The sequence below is a fragment of the Rhea pennata genome, chromosome 5, assembly GCF_028389875.1.
Source record: "Rhea pennata isolate bPtePen1 chromosome 5, bPtePen1.pri, whole genome shotgun sequence".
NCBI classification, from domain to species: domain Eukaryota; kingdom Metazoa; phylum Chordata; class Aves; order Rheiformes; family Rheidae; genus Rhea; species Rhea pennata.
The window spans coordinates 43,037,746-43,062,095 of NC_084667.1; the positions used below are offsets into that span (position 1 = coordinate 43,037,746).

A 24,350-nucleotide genomic window follows, 5' to 3' on the forward strand; every position below is an offset into this window, starting at 1 on the left:
GCGGGCGGAGGCGCCGCATGAAGCCGGCCGCCGGCCGCTGATTGGCTGCGGCTGAGCGGGGGGTGGGGCGCGCCGGCGGCGGCGAGGGGAAGGCGGGTTGGCGGGAGGAGCGCGGGGGAGTAGCTGTTGCGGCCCCTCCGCTCGCCGCCCCGATGCCGGCGGGCACGGAGCAGCCGGGGGGCGCCGAAGAGCAGCCGCCGGCACCGGCCGAGAGACCGCCCTCGGGCCGCCGCCGCCCGCCGCCGCCTGCCGCCGAGCAGGGGGAGGAGTCTGCGGGCAGCCGGGTGCTGCGGGGGGGCCGGGAGCGGAGCCGCGCCGCCGGGGGAGCCGCCGCCGCCGCCGCCTCCCGCCGCCGGAAGGCCGAGTATCCCCGGCGCCGCCGCAGCCCCGCGACCCGGCCCGCCGCCGAGCAGCCCGCCGCCGAGACGCCGCCCGCTGCCAAGAAGGGCGCCCCTCGGGCTGGGTGAGTGCCCGGCGGCCGCCGGGCCCGGCCCGCCTCGGGGAGGGAGGGGAGGGAGGGCGGCCGCGGGCCGGGTCGCCTCCCCGAGGCCAGCCGGGTGTTCCGCACCTCCGCGGCGGTGCTCAGCTAGGCCCATTTCACCCGCTCCTGCCCCGGCCGGGCTCGTCCTGCGCCCTCCTGCCTGGCGTCCGCTTTCGGGTGCGAAGCGGAGCTGTGGGCGCCGTCGGTGTGAACCGCCCCCGGGCACGGAGAAACGATTGCTGCCGTCGTGCTCCTCACGCCGTAGGCAGCGCTGGAAGGATGCGACTGAGTGTGTTGTCCTGCGGGGAGCTGACCACATCTCAACGCAGTTTTGTTTCTGGATCAAGAAGCTGGCTGTGCGCACGTGTACGCCCAGAGCACTTGATAGTATAGTCGGGGTTGTACAAATGACAAAGCCCCATCAGATTAAGACATAACGGATGTGTGTATGGCTAGGCTTTTGCTGATGTATTATTATACATCAGTTTATTGCCGCTTCCTCTGGATGAAATAATCCATGCTGATAAAAAGGGTTGAAGTCAGCATTTTGAGAAGGAGGAAACAGGTCTGTCCCCACAGTGTGGAATTAGAGCTCATTCTCCACATGTGAATAACTCATTTTTTTTCTGCTGCCATACTGTAGAAGCTGTCTCTTATGTTTTACTCTTAAACTTTTTCAGGTGCACAGATAAAGCAGCTGGTAAAGGTAAGAGCTGAATTACTTATTCATACTGTTGTGTTCCTTCCAGAAAATCAGGGCTTTCCCACAAAGGTAGCCAAACAGCTGTTGGATCTTCCTTTTAAAGAATGGCTGCTTGGTCACTTACAGTTTCTTTCCAAGGTTCTTCTTAAGACTGTGGGACTGTGATAAGCTGCTGTTGATGTTCATGTGCCAATGTACAAAAACTTATTCTTCCAAATAACCACTAGGGTATTGCTTTCTCTGTGAAAAAATGAGACCATGGTTCCAAGTAGTTTGACAGCTCTTGTTAGCCAGTGGTCCTGAACAGGTTACAAAAGCCAGGTCTGCCTGTGCCTCTGTGGCTGTCACATTGCAGGTGCTAGTCCACAGAAGATGTGAAAGATATGTGGAAATAAGTGCATTCAAATATTTATGTTTGTTCTTGTCTAGCCTGTCTGTATTTAGTGAATGGTGGGTTCCTTATGCTCATGGCTTCAGGGGTGAACACGAGATGTTTTTGTGGGGGGAGAGATGGCAGTAGCTTGCTGGATCTAGTCAGGAAGGCACTAGTTGCAGGGTATTGTGGTAAGGAACAGAACTTTTGTTCCTGCAGTGCAAACTCTGTGAATCCTGTGCATCCGTTTCACAGCTTCCCATAGAAAAATAGTAGGCTTTGCTCCTTCTCTAGTAACTTCTGAAACAGTTCCAAAAAGTGGGGGGGTGGGGGGGGGGTAAGACTTTGTGATGGTGTTTTTGATCTGTGCTGGGGAATTCTCACAGGATAAAATAGCTAGGAACAAGGTTATATACCACACAGATAAATTCATTTTTTTTTCTGCTGGAGCTTTTCAGTTCTTATTTGCAGGCTTTTGTATCTTAAAACTTGAAGGCAGCTTTTATACTTAGGATTCTCTAACTTTTTAACTTCGTTTCTCTGATTCTGTAACTTCCTTCCATTTAGGTGTTGCAATCTGCCACATTTCTGCCTGGCAAGGTGTATTTTTGCAAGCCAAAACAGAGAGCTAACTGATGTATGTTTAGCACAGACCCCTCCACTTATGCATATTTTCTTTTTACTTGTAAAGTGTCTAATGGGCAGAGTATTGTTACAACTTCAACCCCCTAGATAAAGTGAAGTTGCTGAAATGTGTAAAAAGGCACGAGGTTGCTGTTTAATGTATGTACAAAGATGTGTTACCATCAAATATTTTATTGGTAACTCCTAGTGTTTTGAGTACCCTTAGGTAGAAATGCTTATGTGGTAGTGCTGGAGACCTGGCAGAATAGTCTCTCTTTTTTTTAACTACAATTTCTTGGGTCTTGTTTGGAAGTGGCAAATCTTAATCCATAGTTTCCCAAGTTTGGTGTCTGTCTGCCTTTTTGAACTTTGGGCTCTGCATGATTCAGCTGCCCTTAAATGCAAGAATGGAAAAAGTATTTATTGAATTTCTTGTGTTGTGTGTGTGGTGTGTTTTTTTTTGTTTTTTTTTTTTGTTTTTTTTTTTTAATGATTAGCCTCGTAGTTGAAAAGGATAGCATCAATGTATGCATGAAATCTGACATTACTGAAAAATGAGTAGTTTTATTCCAAACATCTGTTTTGGTTGAGTGTGTCCCCCCCATGCTACTTAAAATACATTGTAAGTGGGAATGGCACTCTTGTGTCTGTCCCAAGCACATGCTAGATGGAGTTCATGCTGCACACTTGGGCTTATTTAGGAAGATGTGGAAATGAGAGTTAATAAAGGTGTCTGCTTCGGCACATGGGTCATGCAATATGCAGACGAAAACCCTGCCCCCAACCCCTTAGCCATTCAGGATAAAATGCTTAAAAAAAGTCTAGTCAGGTGTTAGCAAGCAAGCTGCAACTTCCCTTGCAGGGTTTTTGGTAGCTAGCAAACCTCTGGAATTCTGAAAAGGAAAACACAGTTTATCTTTTCACCCTTGAGAAGAGCTGGATTGAGGAAGAAATCCAGTAAAACTGTTGATCTGTTGAGGGGTTCTGATGAAATCTTTGAATTTAGTGTTAGGATTTACTGACTTGGGTTCTGACATGGAATTTAATTCTCTTTCCACGGTTTGCGTAATGATTTGCATTATGCTGTTATCCTGTACTATAAAATATTATATCTACTTTTGAATATTAAATTTACATGAGCTTTGCCATTATCAGTAGCCTCTGTCTGCTGGACAAATAGTTTATGGAAGTGAAATGTATCCAGTAACATGGATGCACCATGACATCCTGTTTGTCCATCAGAGAAATGTAAACCTTAATGCATCAAAATTTGTTCAGTAAGTTTTGTAGGTAGTTGCCTTGTGCTTAGAATCACATGTTGATGTGAAATCACCAGTGCTGCTGTTGCTAGAGGAAGTTTATAGGTGATGGGTGCAGTAGCGACTAAATTGATGCTCTTGATTGTAAAAGAACTGCTGTAACAGTGAAAGTGACTCGTCAAGTTTTATGTTCTTCTGTACAGAGTTGTGGGATCAGAGGGCTTTTTTGCTCATTGACTTCAGAGCAGTGGCACAAAGGTCCATCTGTGCAGATCTGATGGTAAGATTACAGGAAGGTTAAAGTCGAAGGTGTGTATTGTGTAGAGTTGGAATGATTGTTACCCATTGGCGTGCAAGAAGGCAGTTGCAAAGTCAGCCATACCTATTGTATTTCCTGCTTTATCTGCTTAGTCAGGCAATTGCTGTGTTTTCCTAATGTCGTTCTATAGAAATATTAATTATGTAAGTAGAACATTTAATATTAACTTTAGCTACATGAGTTTGTTTTTAAACCGTGTAATATAATTCATATTTGACTTCCTACAACATTACATATTCTTGTGGAAATAGTTTTCATTTTAGTTAGGCCTAAATAATATTAATTATTGGATTATAGGATTAATGAATATGCTTCAGGTCATGTCCTTCTAGAACTGAACTTACTCTGACTCTTGAAGTTATGTTTTGAAGCAAATGAAACTTACTTCTCGGATTTAATTTTACACCCAAACAAGTTTCTGACTGGATTCACTCGTAACATTTTACCTCTCCTGTTTAGTAACTGTATTTAAGAGATTGAATGAAATCTTTCAGTTGGTTATGGTTTGAGAGGTCATTAAAAAACAGTAAAATTAATTGTTTAACTATTATGGAAAGAGTTTTGGAATTGTGGCTGACTTATGTGGCAGCTGAGAAGAGAGAAAAATGCTTGTCTGAATAACAAAATTGAAAATGTGAGCCATCAGAATTAGATAACTACAATACAAAAATGTAAAGATGCTAGATTTGTGCTTAATGGTGGAGTCCCTGTTCAACAGTGTTCAGAAACCATATGCTCTTTGTCTCCAAGGTTTTAGAGCATTTTGGCTACAAGAAGATTACTTTTCCCTGTAGTAAAAGAAAAGGGGTGGGGAAGAAGCATTTGCACAAACTTAATAGGCCATGAATGAAAACTCAGATTGCCAAATCTCTGCATTTAATACTGCTCCGTTCCTGTAACACAGGTGGAGCATGCTTGGTGTGGATGCTTGCTGCAGGCAAGCTATTTTTGTTGCATGTTTTCATCATAGGACTTTGAGTTTGTATTGATACTTTCCTTGCAACAGTAAGAATTGTATCCAACAAGATTCTTTAAATGCTGTTAGGTGTGCAGCTGCATAACAATGTACTGTTGAAAGGTGGAGAGCAGACTTAAGTAAAACAGAGCTACGTGAAGCCTTTGCTTTAAGCTGTGAGCAAAAGGATACTTAGTGGTATGTGCATGGAGAATCCACATCCTTGGAAGTGAGCTGTCAAAACAGAAGTTTTTTTTGGAGATCTTTGTTCAACCTCTTTATGCACAGCCTTAACAAAATTTAGAGGTGAATGTGGAATTCTCACAGTGACTGAAGTCTGAGGCCAGTGTGGGCTGGAGGACCATTCCAGCAGCATTTATGTACTTCAATTTGTGGTTATAGAAAGTGTGCTTTAAATGAGGGGAAGGAGTTATGCATGAGGAATACTGTTTTTAGATGCTCACATATTTCGGGAATTGTCTTGGTGATTTGTTTCTGGTCTTTTGGTACAAAATTATTGTAAATTGTACTTTGGGCATCTAACATTTTGGTCGTTCTTCTACCACAGAGACTTTCAAGCTGTGGTTTGAAGGCTCAAGGGGAGAGAGGGAAAGTCACAGAACTGTTTCTTCAGGGAGTATGAAAGTAACTGAGTGGCAAATACAAGCTTACTTTGTAGTAGTCCATTGGGAAAAACTGAAGGTTTCACAATTTTTTTTTTCTTAGAAAAGGAAAACTCTACGGTTGGAGTTGTACAGAATAGTCTTGTAGTATAGATAACTAGCATTATATTATATTGCATTCTTAAAGCTTCACGCTTCTTTGATAATGACTGCTTGTCCTTAGAAATTTGTCTTTTTTTTGAAAGAGAAATGTCATTAAAATCAAACCTTCTAAAAATGTGCTGAATTTGAATAACTCAAATTGCTAAAATTTATTTTGACTTCAGTGAAGGTTTTTCCTGTGTCCCATGTGTACAGTTTTACAGCTTTTCTTAAGGGAAGTGGTTCAGATAAAGGTTTACACTAGAATTTTTTTTCCTGAGTTTTGATTTTTGGCTGTACTGTTTATAAAATGCAATGTTTAATGCCTTGTGTGTCCTATGGGTACTGTGTTAAATCTGAGTCACAGTCTAATAGCTATATATTTATTGTGATGCAGTTCTTTTCATAATAGTCATGTTGTAACTTAATAATGTATAGTTGATTTATTTTCCTTTCACTTCAGTGTGCACAGGTATTTTCTGAAAGTATCTGATGTGCAGGGTTAGCAAAAAGCTTTCAAATATTTTGTAAATCAAAATTTAGAAAGTTTCTTATATGTAATGAAAGAAAAAAAATGAAACCTTTTCTGTACATCAAGAAGTAGGAACGGAATAGATAAAATGGCATGAGTATTTCTTACTATTGTAATGTCAAAAAGAGATGAATATTCTATTGCAACAAGCTTTCTTTTGAGCTCTAATGAAGGCTGTTTCAGGCTGAAAGTGGATTTATACGTAAAAGCTCAAACATCTAAACCAATGTGGCGAGCAGAAATAACGTGGAGTCCCAAACAATTCCCTCTTCCATTTCTTAGGGTAATAGAATGGATACTCGAGTTGCCAATAGAGCAAAACTGGTGCATAGCAATGCATGGCACCTCTGTTGTAAGCTCAGCATAAACCAGCCTTTTATAAGTTGTGCAGTCAGCCAGCAGAAGTAAGCGAGACACACTGCTTCTGATGGCTCCACATCTGCTGTCCCCCAGCAAAACCTGAGGCTGGTGGTATCTCCAACTGGTGCTGCACATGCTGGATAGCTAGCAGAGAGAGCTTCACAAAATGGCATAGGAACTAGCATTATTTCTGTGCCCCTTTCCTGTAGGGAAGGGGGTAAGTTGGGTCTTGTTCTCTGGCTACCTGCTTGCCTTCCCCAAAATGCGTAGCAATGTAGACACTAGATTTGCAAGGTATTAGAGGAATGAGGATAGAAGGAAAGCAATGGACACAGCATGATCAGGCAGGTCCTAAAAGTTACTTCCTCTTACTAATTTTTCAGGAGATAAATGGTAGTTGGTTTTGGCTTTCCCTGCTCTTTTTGATGAGTAATTGATCTGGGACTTTGTTTCTGTTTTTCTTTACTGCTTAAAAGGCAAATTGAGATGTTGGCTGTCAGGTATGCATATTTACTGCTCAGGCCCTCATCAGCTTGCTGCCTGTTATCAGCCACATGCTTAACACTTCTTATGTCTAGCGAGGTAAAAAGAGGCAATAAGCACCCTGTTCTGCTAAAGAAAGTGCTGTGGCATTAGGGAATGACATGGCTGCAAATGAAGAAAGAAACAAAGCATGAGAAAGCAAAAGTAGACCAGTCTCTGGCTTCCTGTGAGTCTGCAGTTTGGAACATAGATTTATGATATCAGGAGGAATTGAGATTCATAAGGGTGCATTTATGCCCAAGTCTGGAAAACAGCAGCTATGCTTTGGTGTTTAGCCCTTTCATTTTGGTTTGTGGCAACTTTAGTATATATAAGAAAATATGATGTGGGTTTTGAGATAGGAATGTCTTCTCTGGTACAGTAACTTTGCGTGCTGTGCTCCAAAGGTGGAAGTATAAGGCATGGATGGGAATACATCTGTGTCGCTTGCCTGAAATGCAAATCTGTGATGACCAGCTAGGTTAAGATTGAGCATCACTGGGGAATGCTCTGAGAAGCAGAATGGCCTCCGGAGCCTTCTTTTTCTTATACAAACACACTCCATGACAACTCTGTACCTAGATTCCTCTCAGAGGTCCATCTTTTTTCCCTTCCTGACTGACATTTTCTTCACAGACCACTGTATTAAGGCAGCTCCTTCACTCTAATTTATAAAGTTTTCTGCACTGGACAATAGGGTGTTTCATTTAAAGGCCACTGTGAGGAATTGGTAGAATGGCAAAAGTAGCTCGAAACAAAAGCTAATTATCAGGAAGTAACCTGATTAAGGGATAGTTAAGTGCAGGAAAAATCCAGAGAGCCAAAAGATCAGAAGGACTGGTAGGACTTTAAAAAATGGATTTTCTAATCTCTCTTGAATGATTTCTCGTAAAGATGCAGGCATCCACTCATTTCCTGAATCTAACTTCTGCAGAGGATACTGAATGAGGTAGGTAGGTAATGATGTCAGCATCAGCGAGTTGCAGAGGAGTGTGAGCATGGAGGTGTTTCTTGTTCTGTTAAGTCATAGCTCCTGTTGCCCCCTGTGGAAGATCATTCAGGCAAGAGGCAACAGTGGAGAGCCTCAACTTGAGGCTACATGTGCTGATTGTCCAGCAGACAGCTGCCAAAATGAAAATATAATTTGTTCTGCAACAGCTGATCTGAAAAGTGAATGCTTGTTGCTGCTTTTTTCCTCTCACTGGGAATGCCTTGCTACCTGTCCTTGCATCTCGCGTGTTCGTTAGTCCTCCTGGAGGTCTGAGTTCCTATGACCTGGTGTCCGCCACTGCTGTTGGCACTTATAATGAAATAACAGGATGTTGGCCTACAATCCATTTTCTGCCTGTCTTCTGGGAGGACAGGAATCTTCCTCAGAAATTGCTACTAGACAGAGTTAGTGGTGTTAACAAGTACATGCAGTTTCAAATGCAGATTCAAGTGCAGTCTTTTGAATGGAGAGTTTTTCTTTCGGTCTCGAGAGATTCAACAATCTTTCTTGTTTGAAGAACAGAGCCTGATCATCTGTAATAAGCTTCATGGAATAAATATTATTTCTCATGCTTCTTGGTGCCACTAGCAAAATCCTGCTATCTGAGGAATGCGGCTTTCTATGTCAAGATGTTTGTGAGAGGAAAGTGGTAATACTGTATTCATCCACGGGGCTTAGATTCAACTATGCTAAGTGTGCTACCCAAGACAGGATTGAAAATGACTGTAAGGTCCCTGTTTAGTCAATTGAGAGAGGTGGGCATCTCTTGACTCCTTCCACCGGGGAGAGAGAGACAAGGACACAGCTGCCCAAATCTTCAGTGAGAGGATTGAGGTTAGGTCTAATGTTGTATCAAGTGTGTAAGAAAGAGAATAGAGGAAGGAGGTGTTGCTTTTCTCTCAAAACCTGTTGTCTCTGGATTTAGTCTTTTTTTAGGGGCAGCGAGGCCCTCCCCCTTCCCCCCCCCCCAAAAAAAGGAGTTGTGGGAAAGAGATGTTAAATTTATTTTAATTAAGGTATTAAATCCCTAGATTGAAAATAAATTTTGTTTTGCAGTCTTGGGTCTGAGGAAAAGTCTTAGCGAACACTATGGTTTCACCTGTTACTGCAGCTGAATGCTTTGCAGGTGTAGCTTGCATGGTGCAGCTCTGACCCTTGCACAGGCAGCTGTGTCTGTGCCCACTGTAGGTGAAGTCTAGGACTGTAGTGATTTTAAACTACTACTACTTTTCAAATTTTGTTGCAAAATAAATATTTTGTGCTTCTCCTAATTATGTTTTCTTGGAGGTACAAAGGTATTCACAGCATTTTCTTCTTTTTTTTAAAAAAAGAAAGAATTTTAGACACACTGAAGCAGAGGAGAAAGTGAGAAATCATGTAGGAAGGCTTACTTAAACACCTTCGCTTCAGAGAAATAGAGCACAATTGCTAAGTTAGTGGTGCCTTGGGTGTACTTTGAAATGTATTCTGAGGAAGATCTTTCTCATCTCTGTTCTACGTTTAGTCTGTAAGATATTACTTTTTGCTAAGAAGCCAGCCTTATGCCTAGATCTTCCAAAGGCATAAATGTTTTTCAAGAGCATCAGTATGTGTTAACACTGATAGAATGGTAGTGGTTGGGTAAATGTCTAGAGAATGGTCCCAGAGTGTCTTTGGAGGCTTTGATTTAGCACTCAAACTGAGGATGCTCATGATTGAGACTAAAAGAGTAAAGCAATCATAATTCACGTTAAGATTTGCAGAACCACAAAGTCAAAAAGTCCTAATTCTGGCTCTGATGATGAAGCTGACTTTGTATCAATTGAACTTGATTGTTGTTTCACACTGAGCTTGCAATACCTCATATCCTATAGTCCAGGCAGGTTTTTCAACCAAATGCTGGATTATTCCAGTTTTGTTAATTTGGGCTTGGGGAAGGAAGGAAGAAAGAAGGGAAGGCTTCAACCCCCCTACCATCTTGGTGATGGTCCCTGATAGACATGCTCCAGTTTGACACTCTCCTTGTCATAGGAGGCTGAAACTGGAAGGAGTACCCAAATGAGGTCTCAAGAGTGCCAAGTAAAGGGAGATAACCTTGTCCCTCCTCATAGTGACGGTGCTCCTGTGGATGCTGTTGCCCCCCCTAGCTGCAAGGGCACACTGCTAGTTCATGATGCGTAGTTTGCTTTTCACCAGGAATCCCAGGGTCTTCCCAGCCCAATCTTAGAGGACTTTGCCCAGAGTTTGCCAGCAGATCCATTTGGCACTGCATTACATCTCAGCTGTGTTCTCTGCTGATGCTTAGGCAACTGAATTCCACCTGGAACTAGCTAGTAATATAAACGGACGCAAGTAAAATGGGGTGGGTCATAGTGCATCAGGATTTGTGAAATATCAAAAGGTGCTTGGTTTGTTAAGGGCCAATGTTATGGCAAGTGAAAAAAATCAAGTGAACTATACATGGAAATCTTAGTTTTCAGAGGATAAACTTGCTCACATAGACATTTCTAGCCAGTCCTGTTTTCTTGCCAAAATATGTCTGAAAATCAGCCAAAAAGCAAACCATCTGTAGAAACTAGAAATGAGTGAAAATGCCTCCAGTTAACAGTGCTTGTTATGCTTTTTGCCTTAGCGTGGTATCAGAAACATCCATCTGAGATTCCTCAGGATTGTTACGAGGTATACGTTTTTGATCAAATTTATGTTTGGGAGATTCTCCAAACATGACTTTTAATGTGGGCCGACTTCGAAGCTGGTCTTTCAGAAAGCAGTTACAAAAGGTTTGTGGTGAGTGTCTGTTTTGCAGTGCTTAGGGGAGATCAAAGCCAGCAAATAATCTTAAGCCTTTATCAGAGAAAATGCAAGCTGTTTTTAAAATATTTGCCTCTTTAGTTAGAGGCAGTAGGAAATGTGATCAGCCTTTTAAATGAAGGCTTGCTGAGGTAAGGTCCTGGAATGTGTCCTGTCTCACTTGTCATAGTTGGGCTCCAAATAGTAGATAGTGGTCTCCCGTGTCAGAATTAAGAAGGAAGTTCTGCAGTTCAGCAGCATTCAGCAGAGAAGGATGTGAATTAATGATAGGCTTTATGATTATTATTAATGAGATTACAATGAATGTTTCAGATCCCAAAGAAGAGAAAGAAGAGGAGGAAGTCTCCAGTGCTCTTAGCCACAGCTCTCCTGTCAGCACGGCCAGGCCCAGCAGAAGCTGGCGCAGTAGCAGATCAGCGACTGCTGCCCGCCAGCGTGAAACGGAGAATTCCCGTGCCTCCAGATCTAAGACTGGTTCTCTGCAGCTCATCTGCAAGTCTGAACCAAACACGGACCAGCTTGAATATGGTATGTGGGAAGCCCTGGCGTGAAAGTGCTTTGAGATAGTCAGGTTTTGGGAGCCTTTAAAAACCCTGTCTAGGGGAGGGAGCTGGACAAGGGTATAACTCTGAGCTGTACGTGACTGTGGCTGGTAGAGGCATGATGCCTCTTGGTCACGAGTAGCTTCTGGTGCTGAATGTCGGCAGAGGGTATCTTGAGACAGATGAGCTCACTGTAGCGAACACAGGTTGAAATCTAATGGTGACTTTTCCTTTCAGAGATCACAGAAGAGCATCAGTCTCCAGCAGGAATCAGGTAGGAGGGTCTTACTTTGTGATATTCCTTCCTGTGAAGTGTTTCAGGAAGGGGAAAATATAGGGTTGGGGGTGGGGTGTGTGGTGTTGTATTGCCTCCCTCCCCACACCTTCTGCAGTAGGTGCTGTAATTGGGTGGGTTGAGGAGAGGAGACTGCTCTGCCTAGCCTGTTTGTTTTGGCTGTCATCATTTTCCTTAGTTAGTGCAAACCATCAGCTTTCCTCAGTTACCTTGGATGAGAAAAAGCTGTGTAACAGTGACTTTCCCATCCTGGGAGGTAGTACATGCATGCTCTTCCAAGAGTCCTTAAGCTGCTGCTGTTAAACTTGTCTGTTCTCTTTTACTGGCAGTGATGAGGAGGAGGAGATGCTCATCAGTGAGGAAGAAGTTCCCTTCAAAGATGACCCAAGAGATGAAACCTACAAGCCCCACTTAGAAAAGTATGCACTGGATTATGTATTTACTGGATTTTTAGACCAAAACAGTTGTGGTAACTAGCTTAATGTGACCCAAAGAACCTATGCTAGTTGCTGAGGTAAAATAGCTCCCACTGGGCATAGTGTCCCCATTGCCTACAGCCAACAGGATACTTTTTTCACTAATGGACTTAGGCCTTTAGACTCCTGCTGGCTGGCAGGTTCTTCCTTAATCCTTGTTTGTACTTGTCATTGGAAATGGCACTTGATAAGCAGATGCGAATTCTATTCTTTTTTTAATTCCTTGTAAAAAGCAGAGGACCAGAGGAGTATGGGAGGGGAGAAGCCCTCTGTGCTAATACAATGTTGAAGAATCCTTCACAGCAAGCCAGAGGTATTTAAAAGAGACCAAGAGTAGGAGAGGGTGTTGCAGCATAGATGCAGCTGGTCTGGAGATTTCTGCTCAGTGTTGGTATACGTTGTGTTTGTACCTTTGCAGGGAAGCTCCAAAGCAAAGAAGAAAAGCTAGCAAGGGGAAGGAGGAAAAAGAGAAACAGAAAGAGATTAAAGTGGAGGTGAAAGAAGAAAGTGAGTTTCAGGAAGATGAAGAACCACCAAGGAAGTGAGTAATATGCACTCTGCAAATTAATTGTTCTGAGCAGTGTATGTTTTGTTGGCTTCCCTCTGTCTTTCCCTTAGCACTTTAAGTAGGAATGATGGAATTTTTTTGACCTTTTAGGCCTTAATGGTAGTAGGGGAGAACTTCTTGTTTCAAGTCCTGCTTTCTGCTATCTTGCCCATGTTGGGTGAGGAAAATAAAAACTGGTGTTTTCATTTAGTTTAAGCTGAGTTGTTCCGTCCTGTGGTTTAGTCAGCCTACCTGCATAAGGCCACAAAACATAAAATACTTTGGTGAATTAAAAAAAATGGCTTCAGCTGTGAGGTCTGAAGTCTGTTAGACTCACAGAAAGGCAGTCTGGGAAACGATCTCTTCTGTTGTGCACATAGAGGCAGACCTGGGAGTGCTTTTTACATATGTTGCATGGGAAGTGTCCCTTTCTTATCTTTGGGACTGACATACTAGAGCTCAGGAAAGAATAGCTGTGTTGTGGCTTCTTTTGGAGAATTGAAAAACAAATAACTACCTCATACTACCCCTGTTCTGTGGGTGGGGCCTCAAAATTCTAGGTATGTTGTCACTTGAATTCAACACTGAAGCTCTCCTAGCAACTGAGGTAAATTGGACTGATATCCCTGTATCAAAGCCTTTCTTTGGGATAGTGTGAAAAAGCAGTTTTTGTATTTGAGCTTCTCTGTGAGAAATGAAAGCAAGTAGGGCTCCCTCTACTGGCTCATGATGCTTTGCAGCCTTTTTAAGGCTCATGCGGTTTCCGAACTGCAGCAGGGCAGACTTACGTTGGAGAAGCATAAGGGCATGGATACTTTTGAGGTGTGTGGTTGTTTTTTGTCGTTTCTTTTCTTTTCTTTCCTTTTCTTTTCTTTTTCTTTCTTTTTTTTTGTTGTTGTTGTGATGTCTGTGTCCTTTCCTCCCCGCTGCCCCCAGTGAAAATGATGTTCTGGGGCTTAATGTTCTGGTTTTGGATCAGATGCTACTTTTGTGCATAGTAAAACCCACTGCCTCTTCTGAAGGCTTGACTTGAATTTTGAGTGCCTATTCAACTTGTTACTGTTGTGGCCTTACAATCAATAATGATACTTCAGTGCACTCTAGAAAACCTGATCTCTGCTGTAAATGTCTCAGTGCAGCAATGTGATTAAGCAGACTCACTGTTTCGGGAGGTGCTCACTGCTCAGGAGGGTGACATTTTACATGTAAACACACGTCTGTCTGCTCAGAGCAAAAGGTTTTGTTTTGACAGTTAATTCAGAGGTAAAATAGCTTTTAGATCATTTAATCCAGTTCTTCCCAGCCGCAGGATGGTATTTTGCAGAGGGTACAAAATATTACTGAACAGAACAGAGGAAGTAAGAGGGCGCCATCAATTCTGAACTAGGATGGCAAAATCATGTGTTTAGAAAAATGCATTAGGAAGTGGGAAGGATTGTGTGAACTAACTACATAAAACATTTATGTCTTAAATGTTGCCTTCCTCTGATCTGCATCCAGGTTACACTTGACTGATTTTTTTTTTCTAGACCTTGCAGTTAATGAAGCATTAGCTTGCTAACTGTCTGCAGCAGTAAATTATAAGGGCAGATTCTCATGTGCTGATATGCAGCCAAGAAAGAGCTGAATTTTATCACAAGATCACCAACTGTTTGGACAGTTCCAGGTTTAAAATAAAAATATGAAGCATGTGACACATGGTTGAGCATTTTTTGTAATAGCTGTTCCTCATTCCATTGCAGCAGGAGAGATGGTAATTTTTAATTGCAGCCTGTTGGGCCTGTGGTTGTCTGGTACCTGTTTACTGTTGTTTGCACAACTGTGAATGGTGGACTGAGAAACGTTTGAATTAATTTCTCTAAGCCAGTGCTGTTCAAAAATGTGCTGTATGCTAGACCCAGTAGCTGGTCATGCAGCCACAGCCCAACTGTGTTAGCAGGGGCAGGGAGGTTTGTGGTATGTGGCATACCATCAAAAGTCATGTAGGAAAAAGTGTGACCTTGGGATCAGAAAGGTGAGAATCACTGCTCCACGGGGGGTGGTATTCTGTGTATAATGCTCAGGGCTCACAGAAACAGCTTGCATGAAGGCCTGGCTAATTACCTTCCTTAGGGAACCTGCCCTCTTCAAGAGCTTTACCCTAGAAATTCTTCTGATGTTTTGATCCAGACCAAATGGCTGTTGAATTCTGACCTGCTGGGTGCAATGTTATCTTTCAGCCTTAGAGTCTGGAACAGTTCTTTAGTATTTCTTATAGCATGGCCCTCTGGTACAGTCTCTGGATATTGTATTGTATTAGGGTCTGGTTGGTTGTGTTTGTACGCATAAGACCTAATTCAAAATCCATTGTGATAGTGAAGAAAACTTATTCTCCTCCTACATGCATCCTTTCACTTGTGCTTTCTTTTGCTTTAAACTGGTAATATTTTCTTGTAAACAACACTTTACTCAATATAATATGCTCATGTTTTTCAACTCTGCCTGGTACCTATGTAGAGAAGCCTCTTTCATGCTTTTCTCTGTAACCCTATCACAGGAGAGGAAGAAGGAGAAAGGATGACAAGAGCCCCAGGCTGCCTAAGAGGAGGTAAGTGATACCCTCTACTCATTTCTGTTCTGAAGACCTGCTTCCCTACACTGAGATATTAGCTGTCTCAAAGCCATTGCTTTTGCACATCATAGAAATCTCCATTTAAAGGGAGCGAAAACGCAGTAGCATGCCTTGACTTTCCTGCTTTTCTTGCCCTCTCTTTTCCAAGGATATGGTTTGGTTTCTTTCAACTGAGCAATTTTTTTCCTTCTCACTTGGTGCCTAGACTGGCAGCATCTGGGGGGAAGTGGCTTGGAGCTCTGTCTGTGCTGGGGTTTTCTTAGGGTTCTGGTGAGAGCCCTTGAGTGGTGCTGGGAGCAGAGAGGTCCCTGTCAGCACTGCTCACATGGGAATATTGAAACAGCAATCCCTTGCTCTCACATCACTGGTGAGCTGCCGGTGGTCATTTATCTTCCTGCTGCTCTGGCTTCAGACATGCCAGCTGACCTCTTTGCCTGTTCTCTTCCTGACTTCTTAGGAAGAAGCCTCCAATACAGTATGTCCGCTGTGAGATGGAAGGCTGTGGCACAGTCTTGGCTCACCCACGTTATCTACAGGTTGGTTGAGACTTTTCCACTTCTTGCAAATGGCAGACGTGCCTTTCAACAGGCAGCTGATCTTTCTCTGACACAGAAATGCTCCTTTCTAACCCTGCCTTTTTGACAGACATCGTTAGTCATAGCAAACTGTGACCAAGTATGGCTTTGTGTCTGCCCTATTGCTAGATGCCCACATTTGGTTGGCTTTTATTTTGCTTTTATTGCTGAAGGTCCAAGCCTTTGTGGTATGATGGTGTCTTGTCAGTGACTGGAGTCTGGCCTGCTGAGATGCCATCTGTGATAAGTATATCTTAGCCATGTAAAGAGAGAGCTTACAATCTCTTCCACTCCTTTTTCAGCATCATATAAAGTACCAGCACTTGCTGAAGAAGAAATATGTGTGTCCCCATCCCTCCTGTGGTCGACTTTTCCGGCTCCAGAAGCAGCTCCTGCGGCATGCCAAACACCACACAGGTACAGGGAGGTGGGACCTTAATCCAAGCTCCTCATCTGGTCAGTGAATAGAGGAGGGAAGCGGGGGGCGGGGAATTGAAAAGCCTCCAGGCCTTCTGGGGAAGGTAAAGCTAAGGCAGATGGTATTGCTTTGCAGCACGGTATTATTCCCTTCTGGGTTACCATGTTTTAAGGTGAAGAGTGGAATGGGCTATAAAGGATTTTGTTAACTTTTTGACAGGCGTCACTTAGGGATTCTATAGAGGGATAAAACAAGCCAAGTTTTATCTTAACTTGCTAGTTCTTCAGTATTGGTCAGAATGGATTGTTAGCTCTAAGGAGAGTCTTAATTGCCTCTTAACTCCAGATCACTGCTCTGGTGTCTTGAGAGGCACCTCTTCCTTTACTGTGTCTGCTGGCCTCCTAGCACTTCTGGTTCTGGGATAGCTTCTGGTTCTAGCTTTGTGGGTGGCTTTACTGATGATGTGTGAGCTGGGGGAAAGGGAGCAGATTTGCAGGCAAGTAATGCTCAGACTGATGTTGCCTTTCAGATCAAAGGGATTATATCTGTGAATACTGTGCCCGGGCATTCAAGAGTTCTCATAACTTGGCAGTGCACCGGATGATCCATACAGGCGAGAAGCCCTTGCAGTGAGTACCTCTCCTCCTTTGAGTAACCCATGGATAAGCCCATTCTTAGACTGCACCAGGAGCAGCTGTGAAGATGGGGCTGGAATCTGTTCTTGGAGTGCCAACTCTCTTTAAACACACGCCTGTAGGAGTGTTTGAGCTGCTGCTAGTTGTTTCACCTGCTCCTTGAGGCAATGTCTCGGTAGAGATCTGAGGAGCATGAATAAACCCTCTGTAAATACACTGTGGTGACATGCCATTTTTGTGAGCCTTGCTGTTTCCCTGGGCATTCCTCCTTGCTAATGCTGTCCACAGATGTGTGCTGATGCCCCATGTTGTGACCTCTCCTTTCTTCACTTCTCCAGGTGTGAGATCTGTGGGTTCACCTGCCGGCAGAAGGCTTCCCTGAACTGGCACATGAAGAAGCATGATGCGGACTCCTTCTACCAGTTCTCCTGCAATATTTGTGGCAAGAAGTTTGAGAAGAAGGACAGCGTTGTGGCCCACAAAGCCAAAAGCCACCCAGAGGTGCTTATCGCTGAAGCGCTGGCTGCCAACGCAGGTGCCCTGATCACCAGCACCGACATCTTGGGCACTAATCCTGAGGCCATTGCGCCACCCACCGATAGCCAGGGCCTCCCTCTTCTTCCTGACCCCTTGGGAAGCACTGCCCCAGCAGATTGCCTGCTGCTGAACCCTGACGGGATGCCGAAGACGTACTGCAGTGGGGCAGAGCGTGTGAGCCTCGTGGCCGACGGCAAGCTCTTTGTGGGCAGTGGCAGCAGTACAAACCCGGAAGGGCTGGTCATGAACACAGAGATCCTGGGAGCCACCACAGAGGTGCTCATTGAAGATTCAGACTCCACCGGACCCTAGTGGGCGGGGAGCAATGCAGGTGCTGGGACAGTTTGGACTCTATATTTAAAAGGAAAAAAAAAATGGAGAAACTTATTGAAAGAGAGAAAAGTTAAACAAAACTTAAATACTAGTAAATAACCGAAAGGTCTGCTCCCCTCCAGCGTGGATCACAGCACATCCTCTTTTCTCCCAGCCACTTCTCTCTCTCCTCTCTCTCTCTTTCTCTCTCCCCCCTCTCTCTTTCCCTCCCCTTCCCCCCCCCCCATGCCCCTTTGTAGAAAGGGGCACACGCTGCCATTACCAGAGCAAGCTGGATTGAGCAACGGATTTCTCCAAGGGAGGGGAAACGGCCAAAATCCTTCGCTCTGCCCCAAAGCAGATGCCTTTCTGGCTCCTTGACGCAGCCCACTTGCAAACTAGGAAGCATTTGTGCTCTGAACGAGTTTCTTAGCGCTCCCTCCTCCCTCTGTGGTCCCAGCTTCTATGCATCACTGCACTCTGGTCCTTGCAGTCTCACTCTTCCTCCTGGGGCTGGGAGTTTGGCTTGGCACTTTAGGTCCCTTCAGCAGGGTGAGTTGTAAAACAGCACATGTCCCTCTGCACCGCACTCCTCTGCTCCGTCTCTGGCAGAAAGTCTAGGGAACGCCCTGGCTTGTAGATCATGTTTGCTCGGAGAGGCCTGGGGGCTACGGGAGTCCTGCGTGGGAGAGGCAAGGAGGAGCATCCCAGTTTGACAACAGTAATTTGCACTTTGAACGTGTTTCATTTTTGTGTTGTGGTAACAAGATTCCTTATTTATTGATAAAAGGGTCGATATTTTTTAGTTATGCTCTTGGGGGAGGGAGGAAGGTTTTGGGCTATTTCCCAGTAGGCTCCTTTACACTAGTGAGTTGTAGGGAATGAGTTGTGCCATTGTAACAGCAGTGGGAAGAACCGAGGTGAAGAAAGCATTCTGAAATTGCAGCTTTTCCAGAGTAGAACAAGAGCCCTTGGAGAAGAGCCTATTTGCAGTTTCTTTGCAACAGTGTTTTAACTGGGAGGATGAGGTGAGTGATGGAACAGCTGGCTCTTGCCTTGCTCCCTTGCGGGTCGCACTGAACTCCTTGCATTAAATGCCTCTTCTTTTTCTTTTGCCTCATCCCTGCTCCCTAGCCTTGCAGGGAAGAACATCATTAGCCAGGAACTTGTTCTCTTGACTTAGGGCAGCTGTGAGCAGCTTACTGGTGCGGGATGTCCTGCTCTTCATCCAACTCTGCCTCCACTTTCTGGGTCTAGACAAAGACACAGATGCAGAGGCTGGATATGGTTGTCTCAGACTTGTTTATCCAATGTAGAAACTGCTGGCTTCTCTTCCTGCTCTGGTTTGATGGACAAGGGGTGTTGTGCAGCCCTGTTCTCCAGAGGCACAAGCACCTCTATTTTCTATGAAACATGGTGGTTCAAATAATACCCACTGGTGTAGTTAGGACAGCTCTGCGCCCTTGGAAGTGTTTGTGTAGCATATGATGTGTCTCTGGTATTGAGGCTTGTATCTTTTTGCTCTGTTACCTGAAACTTTATGTAGAGACTCAGTGGCCTTGAATTCTTAGCATTTTTGGAAGAGGTGAAAAATAACCTGGGTGGGTTTTTGTTTACCTTTGTTTGTTTGTTTGTTTTTGGTCAGGTTTATGTGGTTGGGAATAGAGCTGAAATATCTTCTCTAAGCACAAGATCAGCTAAATTGGTCTGTAACACAAAGCTGCTAGGCAAAATCAGGTATTTGGTGTTTGGAGAATGGCAGCAAAATATGGAATTTAATTGGAAGCTGCCTTTTTTTTTTTTTTAATGAAAAACTGACTCTATCTCCCATGCTACCTGAAAATCCAACTGTGGCTCAAACCAGATAGCTTTTATTGGGTTGTTTCTCCCTCCCCCCCTTCCCCACACCCCTGTCCTCTCATTGAAATCTTTGTTAGAGCAAGTGGAAACACCTCTGGCATTGGTTGGAGTGGTTCATTGTACAAGCCTGCAACCCTGGTGTCTTACACTCGGGGATGGGCATCTCCCACTCTTGCACTGCAGGAGCATTGTGCCTTGCTTGCGTGAGGGAGATGCATCCAGCTGGGAGCCCATTTTGGAGATGAGCATGAGGGCTGCAGTGCACCCAAGCATGAGTTTCTTGGGGCAATGCAGTGTCAGGTCTGTGGCGGTATGGCATCAAACTGAAACCGCTTTCTTCAGCTGGGAAGATCCAACCTCTTTCTTGGATTGCAGGAGGCCAAAATATTGTGATTTCCAACTAGAAGCTCTTGGGTGGCCAGCCAGCCCCTCCCCTCCCTCCCTTCCTTCCCAAACAGAAGCATCCTGCAGCACAACATGTTGTGTTCAAACACAGTTCTGACTGTTTTACCCCAGTGGCATGGGGCTGCTGTCCGGGGAAGCTTGGGGCCAGCCAACCCATTTTTGCGCAGCGATGTTTCTCCTAGTTCGGATCCCAGCTGCCAGGAGTAGAAATGCTCTTGTGCTGCGGGTTGGCTGTGCTGTCACTGAGCCAGCTGCTGGTAGCTCTGCTGGAGCTGCCTTTCCTACCCTGCTGCTTCACCCGGTGGGAAGTGTGGAGCAGACAGAGCCTTGCACAGAACACTAAAAGGAGCGCTTAGGCTTTTGTTTTCTGAGGATGGCACTAAAACGCTTTTGGGTCAAGAGCTTGCTCGCCTGTGGTGACGCAATGCTTGGCACCCGGTTAGAGGCAGGGGAGGCCGCAACGTTCTGCGGCCGTCCCCAGCAGAGCAACGCCTTTGCTGTTGCTTGCGTTTGTGGGACATAGGGCGAAGCAGCAGTTTTGCCTCCTGATCCCTGCTGCTCCATGCATTTCTCCCCCCCCCCCCCATAGCTTTCTTTTTTCTTTTTCTGGTCTCGGCCAGTTGCCTGTCTGTCCTCTAACTACAGCCTGCTAACCCCTAGTGCAGGAGAGACTGGTGTAACTGCCTGCTCCTCTTCCAATCCCTATGACTGACACAGCCCTCCTGCTGCTCCTTCTCTCAATGTCTCTCCTTCACTCGCATGCAGTTTGCTTCAATAAATTATTGTAGTAGTTTGCAATAAACCTTTTTTGTATTTTTTCCCTGTATTTTTTTTTTTTTTTTTTTTTTTACGTTGTGGGGAGGGAAGGCAAGAGGAAGCAGAGTTAGGACACTTGTCAGCGTAGCCCTTAGCCTGCCTGCACCCCCAGGTGCCTCTGTCTGCAGCTCTGTGTGGTGGATCCCGTGTGCTGGGCCCTCTGCGGCCTCGCGCCTGACTTAGGGGAGGTGGAGGGTGAGGAACGAGGAGCGGGTGGCATCCTCGCCGCCCCTCGGGGGGCTCCCTCGGGTGCAGCAGCGCTTTCTGCAGTAGCCACCAGGTGGCAACGGTGCTGTTCGGTCGGCAACCTTGCTGGGATCCCAAGGCGGGGGGGCTAGTGCCCGGTGGTGGGAGGCTAGCAGCTGGGCCTGGGGGGCAGCAGCTGGGGGCTCCCACCTGGGCAAAGGCTTGATGTAACATAATAAAGGGAAATTTTGCTTTTCAACTCCTGTTTTCTCTTAATCTGGGTAATACATAACTAAAATAAATGTATTGAGGAAAAACCAACCAACCAAAAAGGGAATAGGCTGTTTTCTTTCGGTACGTGCAGCTCACCGGGGCAGCCAGGGCCTTCTGCCCCTGCTGCAGCAGGGCCTGGGGACAGGCTGCTCTGGGGAGGGGAGGCTCGGTACGAGGGCCTGAACCCATGAGCCCTGTGGAGGGATGAGGGGATGGGGCTGCGACCTTCTGTGGCCCACAACAGTTTGGGTTAAGGGGTTAAAAGCAGCTCGGCCTGTGTATGCGTTTCCAAATTCGGGGCTGCCCTGGCTCTCTCACTGAGGAACCCAAATGCTTTGGCCGCTTAGGCCTCAACCCTGTGGCCTGACCTGAAATGTTAAGCAACTTCCCGACTTTAGTTGCCTTTTCCCAGCAACCCTTTCCTGCTCTCAGCCGCAGTCCAGGGGGTTGTGTTAAGCTTCAGGGGCTAGGCAGGATTTAGGCAGCCGCTAATCTCACCGTGTCGCTTTGCAGGAAGGGAGGAGCGGATCCAAGCTGGGCTCGGGAGGCCGCTGCCGCAAGGAGAGACTTGTTTTGGGCAAGGCGTTCGGCGCGGCAGAGTGCGGGGGAATTAGTGAAATAATCTGTCGCTGTTGATCCCAGAGGCGGGAATTTGCAGCTTCGTGCCAGGCCCCAGGCACGGAAGAGGGGGAGAGCCGGGCAGGCGAACGCGTGAGCAGAGAACTCTCTCGGCTGGAATGCACCAGCTCAGCAAGGGATTTTCCTCTCCGGGCCGGGGCACAGACAGTGCTGAGTGATCCCAGCGGCCGGGCCAGCCGCTCGGGGGCCATGGCAGCAGCGGAGACCCCCTCGAGCACCCTCCGGCGCCACGACCTGTGCAGCCGTGGCATCCGCCTGGCCAGGAAGATGCGCTCGGACGTCGCTGACCTCCTGGACGCCTACGTGAGTTTGCCCTTCTCCCCTGAACTGAGCTCAGCGGTCCTGGCGGAGGCGTGCTCCCCGCCTAGCGGGGCTCAGGGCTGAACTGCCGGAGGGATGGAGGTGCCCTGAGGGGCCCTGAGTGGGGGTCCCCGCTCCCACCCCGACTCCTCTTGCCCTGCCAGGTGGAGCGTCAGGGCCTGGACGCCTCAGTGAACGTGGCGGCGCTGGATGGGGTGCCAGCGGCGGCAGCAGAGCGCTGGGGCGAGCAGACGGAGAGCCAGCGCCTCCTTGACAACCTGGCGGCCTACCGGGCTTTCCGAGCGCTGCTGACAGAGATGCTGGAAGAGCAGCGGGACCAGGCGGGCCCTGCAGACGCGGCTTTGCACGAGGCCCTGGCAGCTGTCCTGCTCCAAGTCTCGGCTTTCGCCTACCACCTCGAGGAGCTGCTGCAGCTGGAGAGCCGCGGGCCCCCCGGCGAGGAGGGCGCCAGGCCGCCCGCTGGCCCCCACCTTGGCCTCTTCGAGAGGAAGCTGCGGGGCCTGGGGGTGCTGCGGGAGCTGGCCCAGTGGGCTGTGAGGTCTGCCCGTGACCTGCGGCAGCTCGCCAAGCCTGGCCCTGGCGGCGCTGCGGCCCCGGCAGGCCAAGCTCAGAGCCAGTGAGGCTGGGCACGGGGTTGGGGGGGATATGCAAGAATCTTTTGCCACCCTTATGGGGTCTTAGAGCAGGTTTGGAGGGAGAAGATGGGCCACATGTGGCAAGGGGTGGCCACCGACTGGCCCGCTTTTCCCACTGGGCAAGCTGAGGAACAGGCTGGCCTTCCCCCCGACCCGCTGCTGGAGGGAGAGGAGAGCTGCCCCTTTCCCTTGCCTCCAGCGGGGCGGCTTGGCAAGCCCTGGGGATGAATTTGGCTCTGCGTGCTGGGGAGGGGGTGTTGCAATCCCCCTGCCTGCAAGCAGCTTTAATTTATCCACTGGGACCCAGCACCAGAGCAAGCCTTGCTGCATTGCTGCCCTGGCACAGACCACGACACAACGGCATTTTTGTTCAAAAATCAGTTTTCCGCAGCCTAGTGCTGCCGCAGGAGGAAAGGAGGCACGGTATGGTGCCCACAGCTGCCGAATGGGACATCTGGGGAAGCTGTCACACCCTGGCGCTCGCCGTTAAGCCTGCTGAACTCCAAAGATGCTCTAATGTCCCTATGCTGGGATTTCCCACCCGCCTTCCTGCAGATGTGGGTTCCAGTGTGAGTAGGAAAAATAATTAATTTTTAGATGGAAAGGGCACCTATTTAAAGGAGATGTAGGAATTGCCCTGGTAAAAAGCTGCCCCTCCCCTCCCAGTGGGGAAACTTGAGGAAGTTTTGCCCATGTTACACAGTCCATTTTGTCTCCCTGCTGCAGCTCTGGCACAGCTTGGCCAGGCTCCGATAACGTGACCTTTTCTGCATGTCGAATTTCTGCTCTAACTGCTTTGGGGCTTTTTGGGGGGTGGGGGAAATGAGTGAATTTCTTAACATGCCAGACAAGGTAACAAAAAGGATCTTTTAACTGAAGGCCATGATTTGGAAGACCTTCCACAAGAAGGTTTGAGCCCTGCTCCCTGGTGCAGTGAGGGGTTATTTTAGGGCTGGAAATGGCATGGAGAAATAAATAGCCCCAGCTTGCCTTGCCTGGTCTGCAAAACAGGGAGGGGGCGGGGGGAGCTGTGAGGTTTTTCAGCTGCTTGGGATATTGTTTTTTGTTTTTTGTTTTTTTTTCCTCTGCATGGACGTGATGGCTGCTGGCCACGGAGAGAATAAAAGGGCTGGGTTATCTGCTGGGTTGGCCTGACTTCTTGGGGGAGGTGAGCGTGCAGGGGCTGAGCCTTCCTGGGGCTCTTTCCAACCATGCTAGAGCTTGCCCTGCTGTCCCAGCACGGAGCTCATGGGCTCTGAATTGCTCCTTGGCCTTGGGGATGCGCTGGGAAGGGGAAAATGAGGCACAGCAGGGTGTTGGTGAAGCTGCTTGGCGTTGCGGCATGCATGCTTGCAGCAGAGGGAAGCACTGTGTTTCTCCTGGCTGGGATCTCTTCTCATCTGCCGTGGGGTCTGTGTGGCCTCTTGGGGCCCCCCTCAATCACAGCCCCCAGCCTGCAGCCTTTTTGCAGCGCTTTTCCCCCACTTGGCTCTGGACTCAGGCTCCTTTTGCCACAGTAAGCCCTGGCATCGGATCTGACACTTTGGAGAAGACAGTGTAGCTGGCAATGAAGGAGGTGGCAAAGGCAGTGGGA

The 24,350-nt window shown here is 46.9% G+C and overlaps 2 protein-coding genes across 2 annotated transcripts; both read left to right on the plus strand.

Annotated features, from left to right (window-relative positions):
* Nucleotides 1–107: 107 nt before the first annotated feature.
* ZFP91 (ZFP91 zinc finger protein, atypical E3 ubiquitin ligase) lies at nucleotides 108–20,704 on the plus strand. The gene is made up of 11 exons (XM_062578033.1): nucleotides 108–463; nucleotides 1,162–1,187; nucleotides 10,986–11,201; nucleotides 11,453–11,489; nucleotides 11,840–11,929; nucleotides 12,405–12,527; nucleotides 15,070–15,120; nucleotides 15,602–15,680; nucleotides 16,022–16,136; nucleotides 16,667–16,766; nucleotides 17,111–20,704. The coding sequence occupies exons 1-11, from the start codon at nucleotides 153–155 to the stop codon at nucleotides 17,619–17,621; spliced, it is 1,659 nt and encodes a 552-aa protein (XP_062434017.1). The 5' UTR covers nucleotides 108–152; the 3' UTR covers nucleotides 17,622–20,704.
* Nucleotides 20,705–21,631: 927 nt separating this feature from the next.
* On the plus strand, nucleotides 21,632–23,893 carry CNTF (ciliary neurotrophic factor). Its single transcript, XM_062576189.1, has 2 exons — nucleotides 21,632–22,103; nucleotides 22,265–23,893. Exons 1-2 carry the CDS (start codon nucleotides 21,990–21,992, stop codon nucleotides 22,739–22,741), a joined length of 591 nt encoding a protein of 196 aa, XP_062432173.1. The 5' UTR covers nucleotides 21,632–21,989; the 3' UTR covers nucleotides 22,742–23,893.
* Nucleotides 23,894–24,350: the final 457 nt, after the last annotated feature.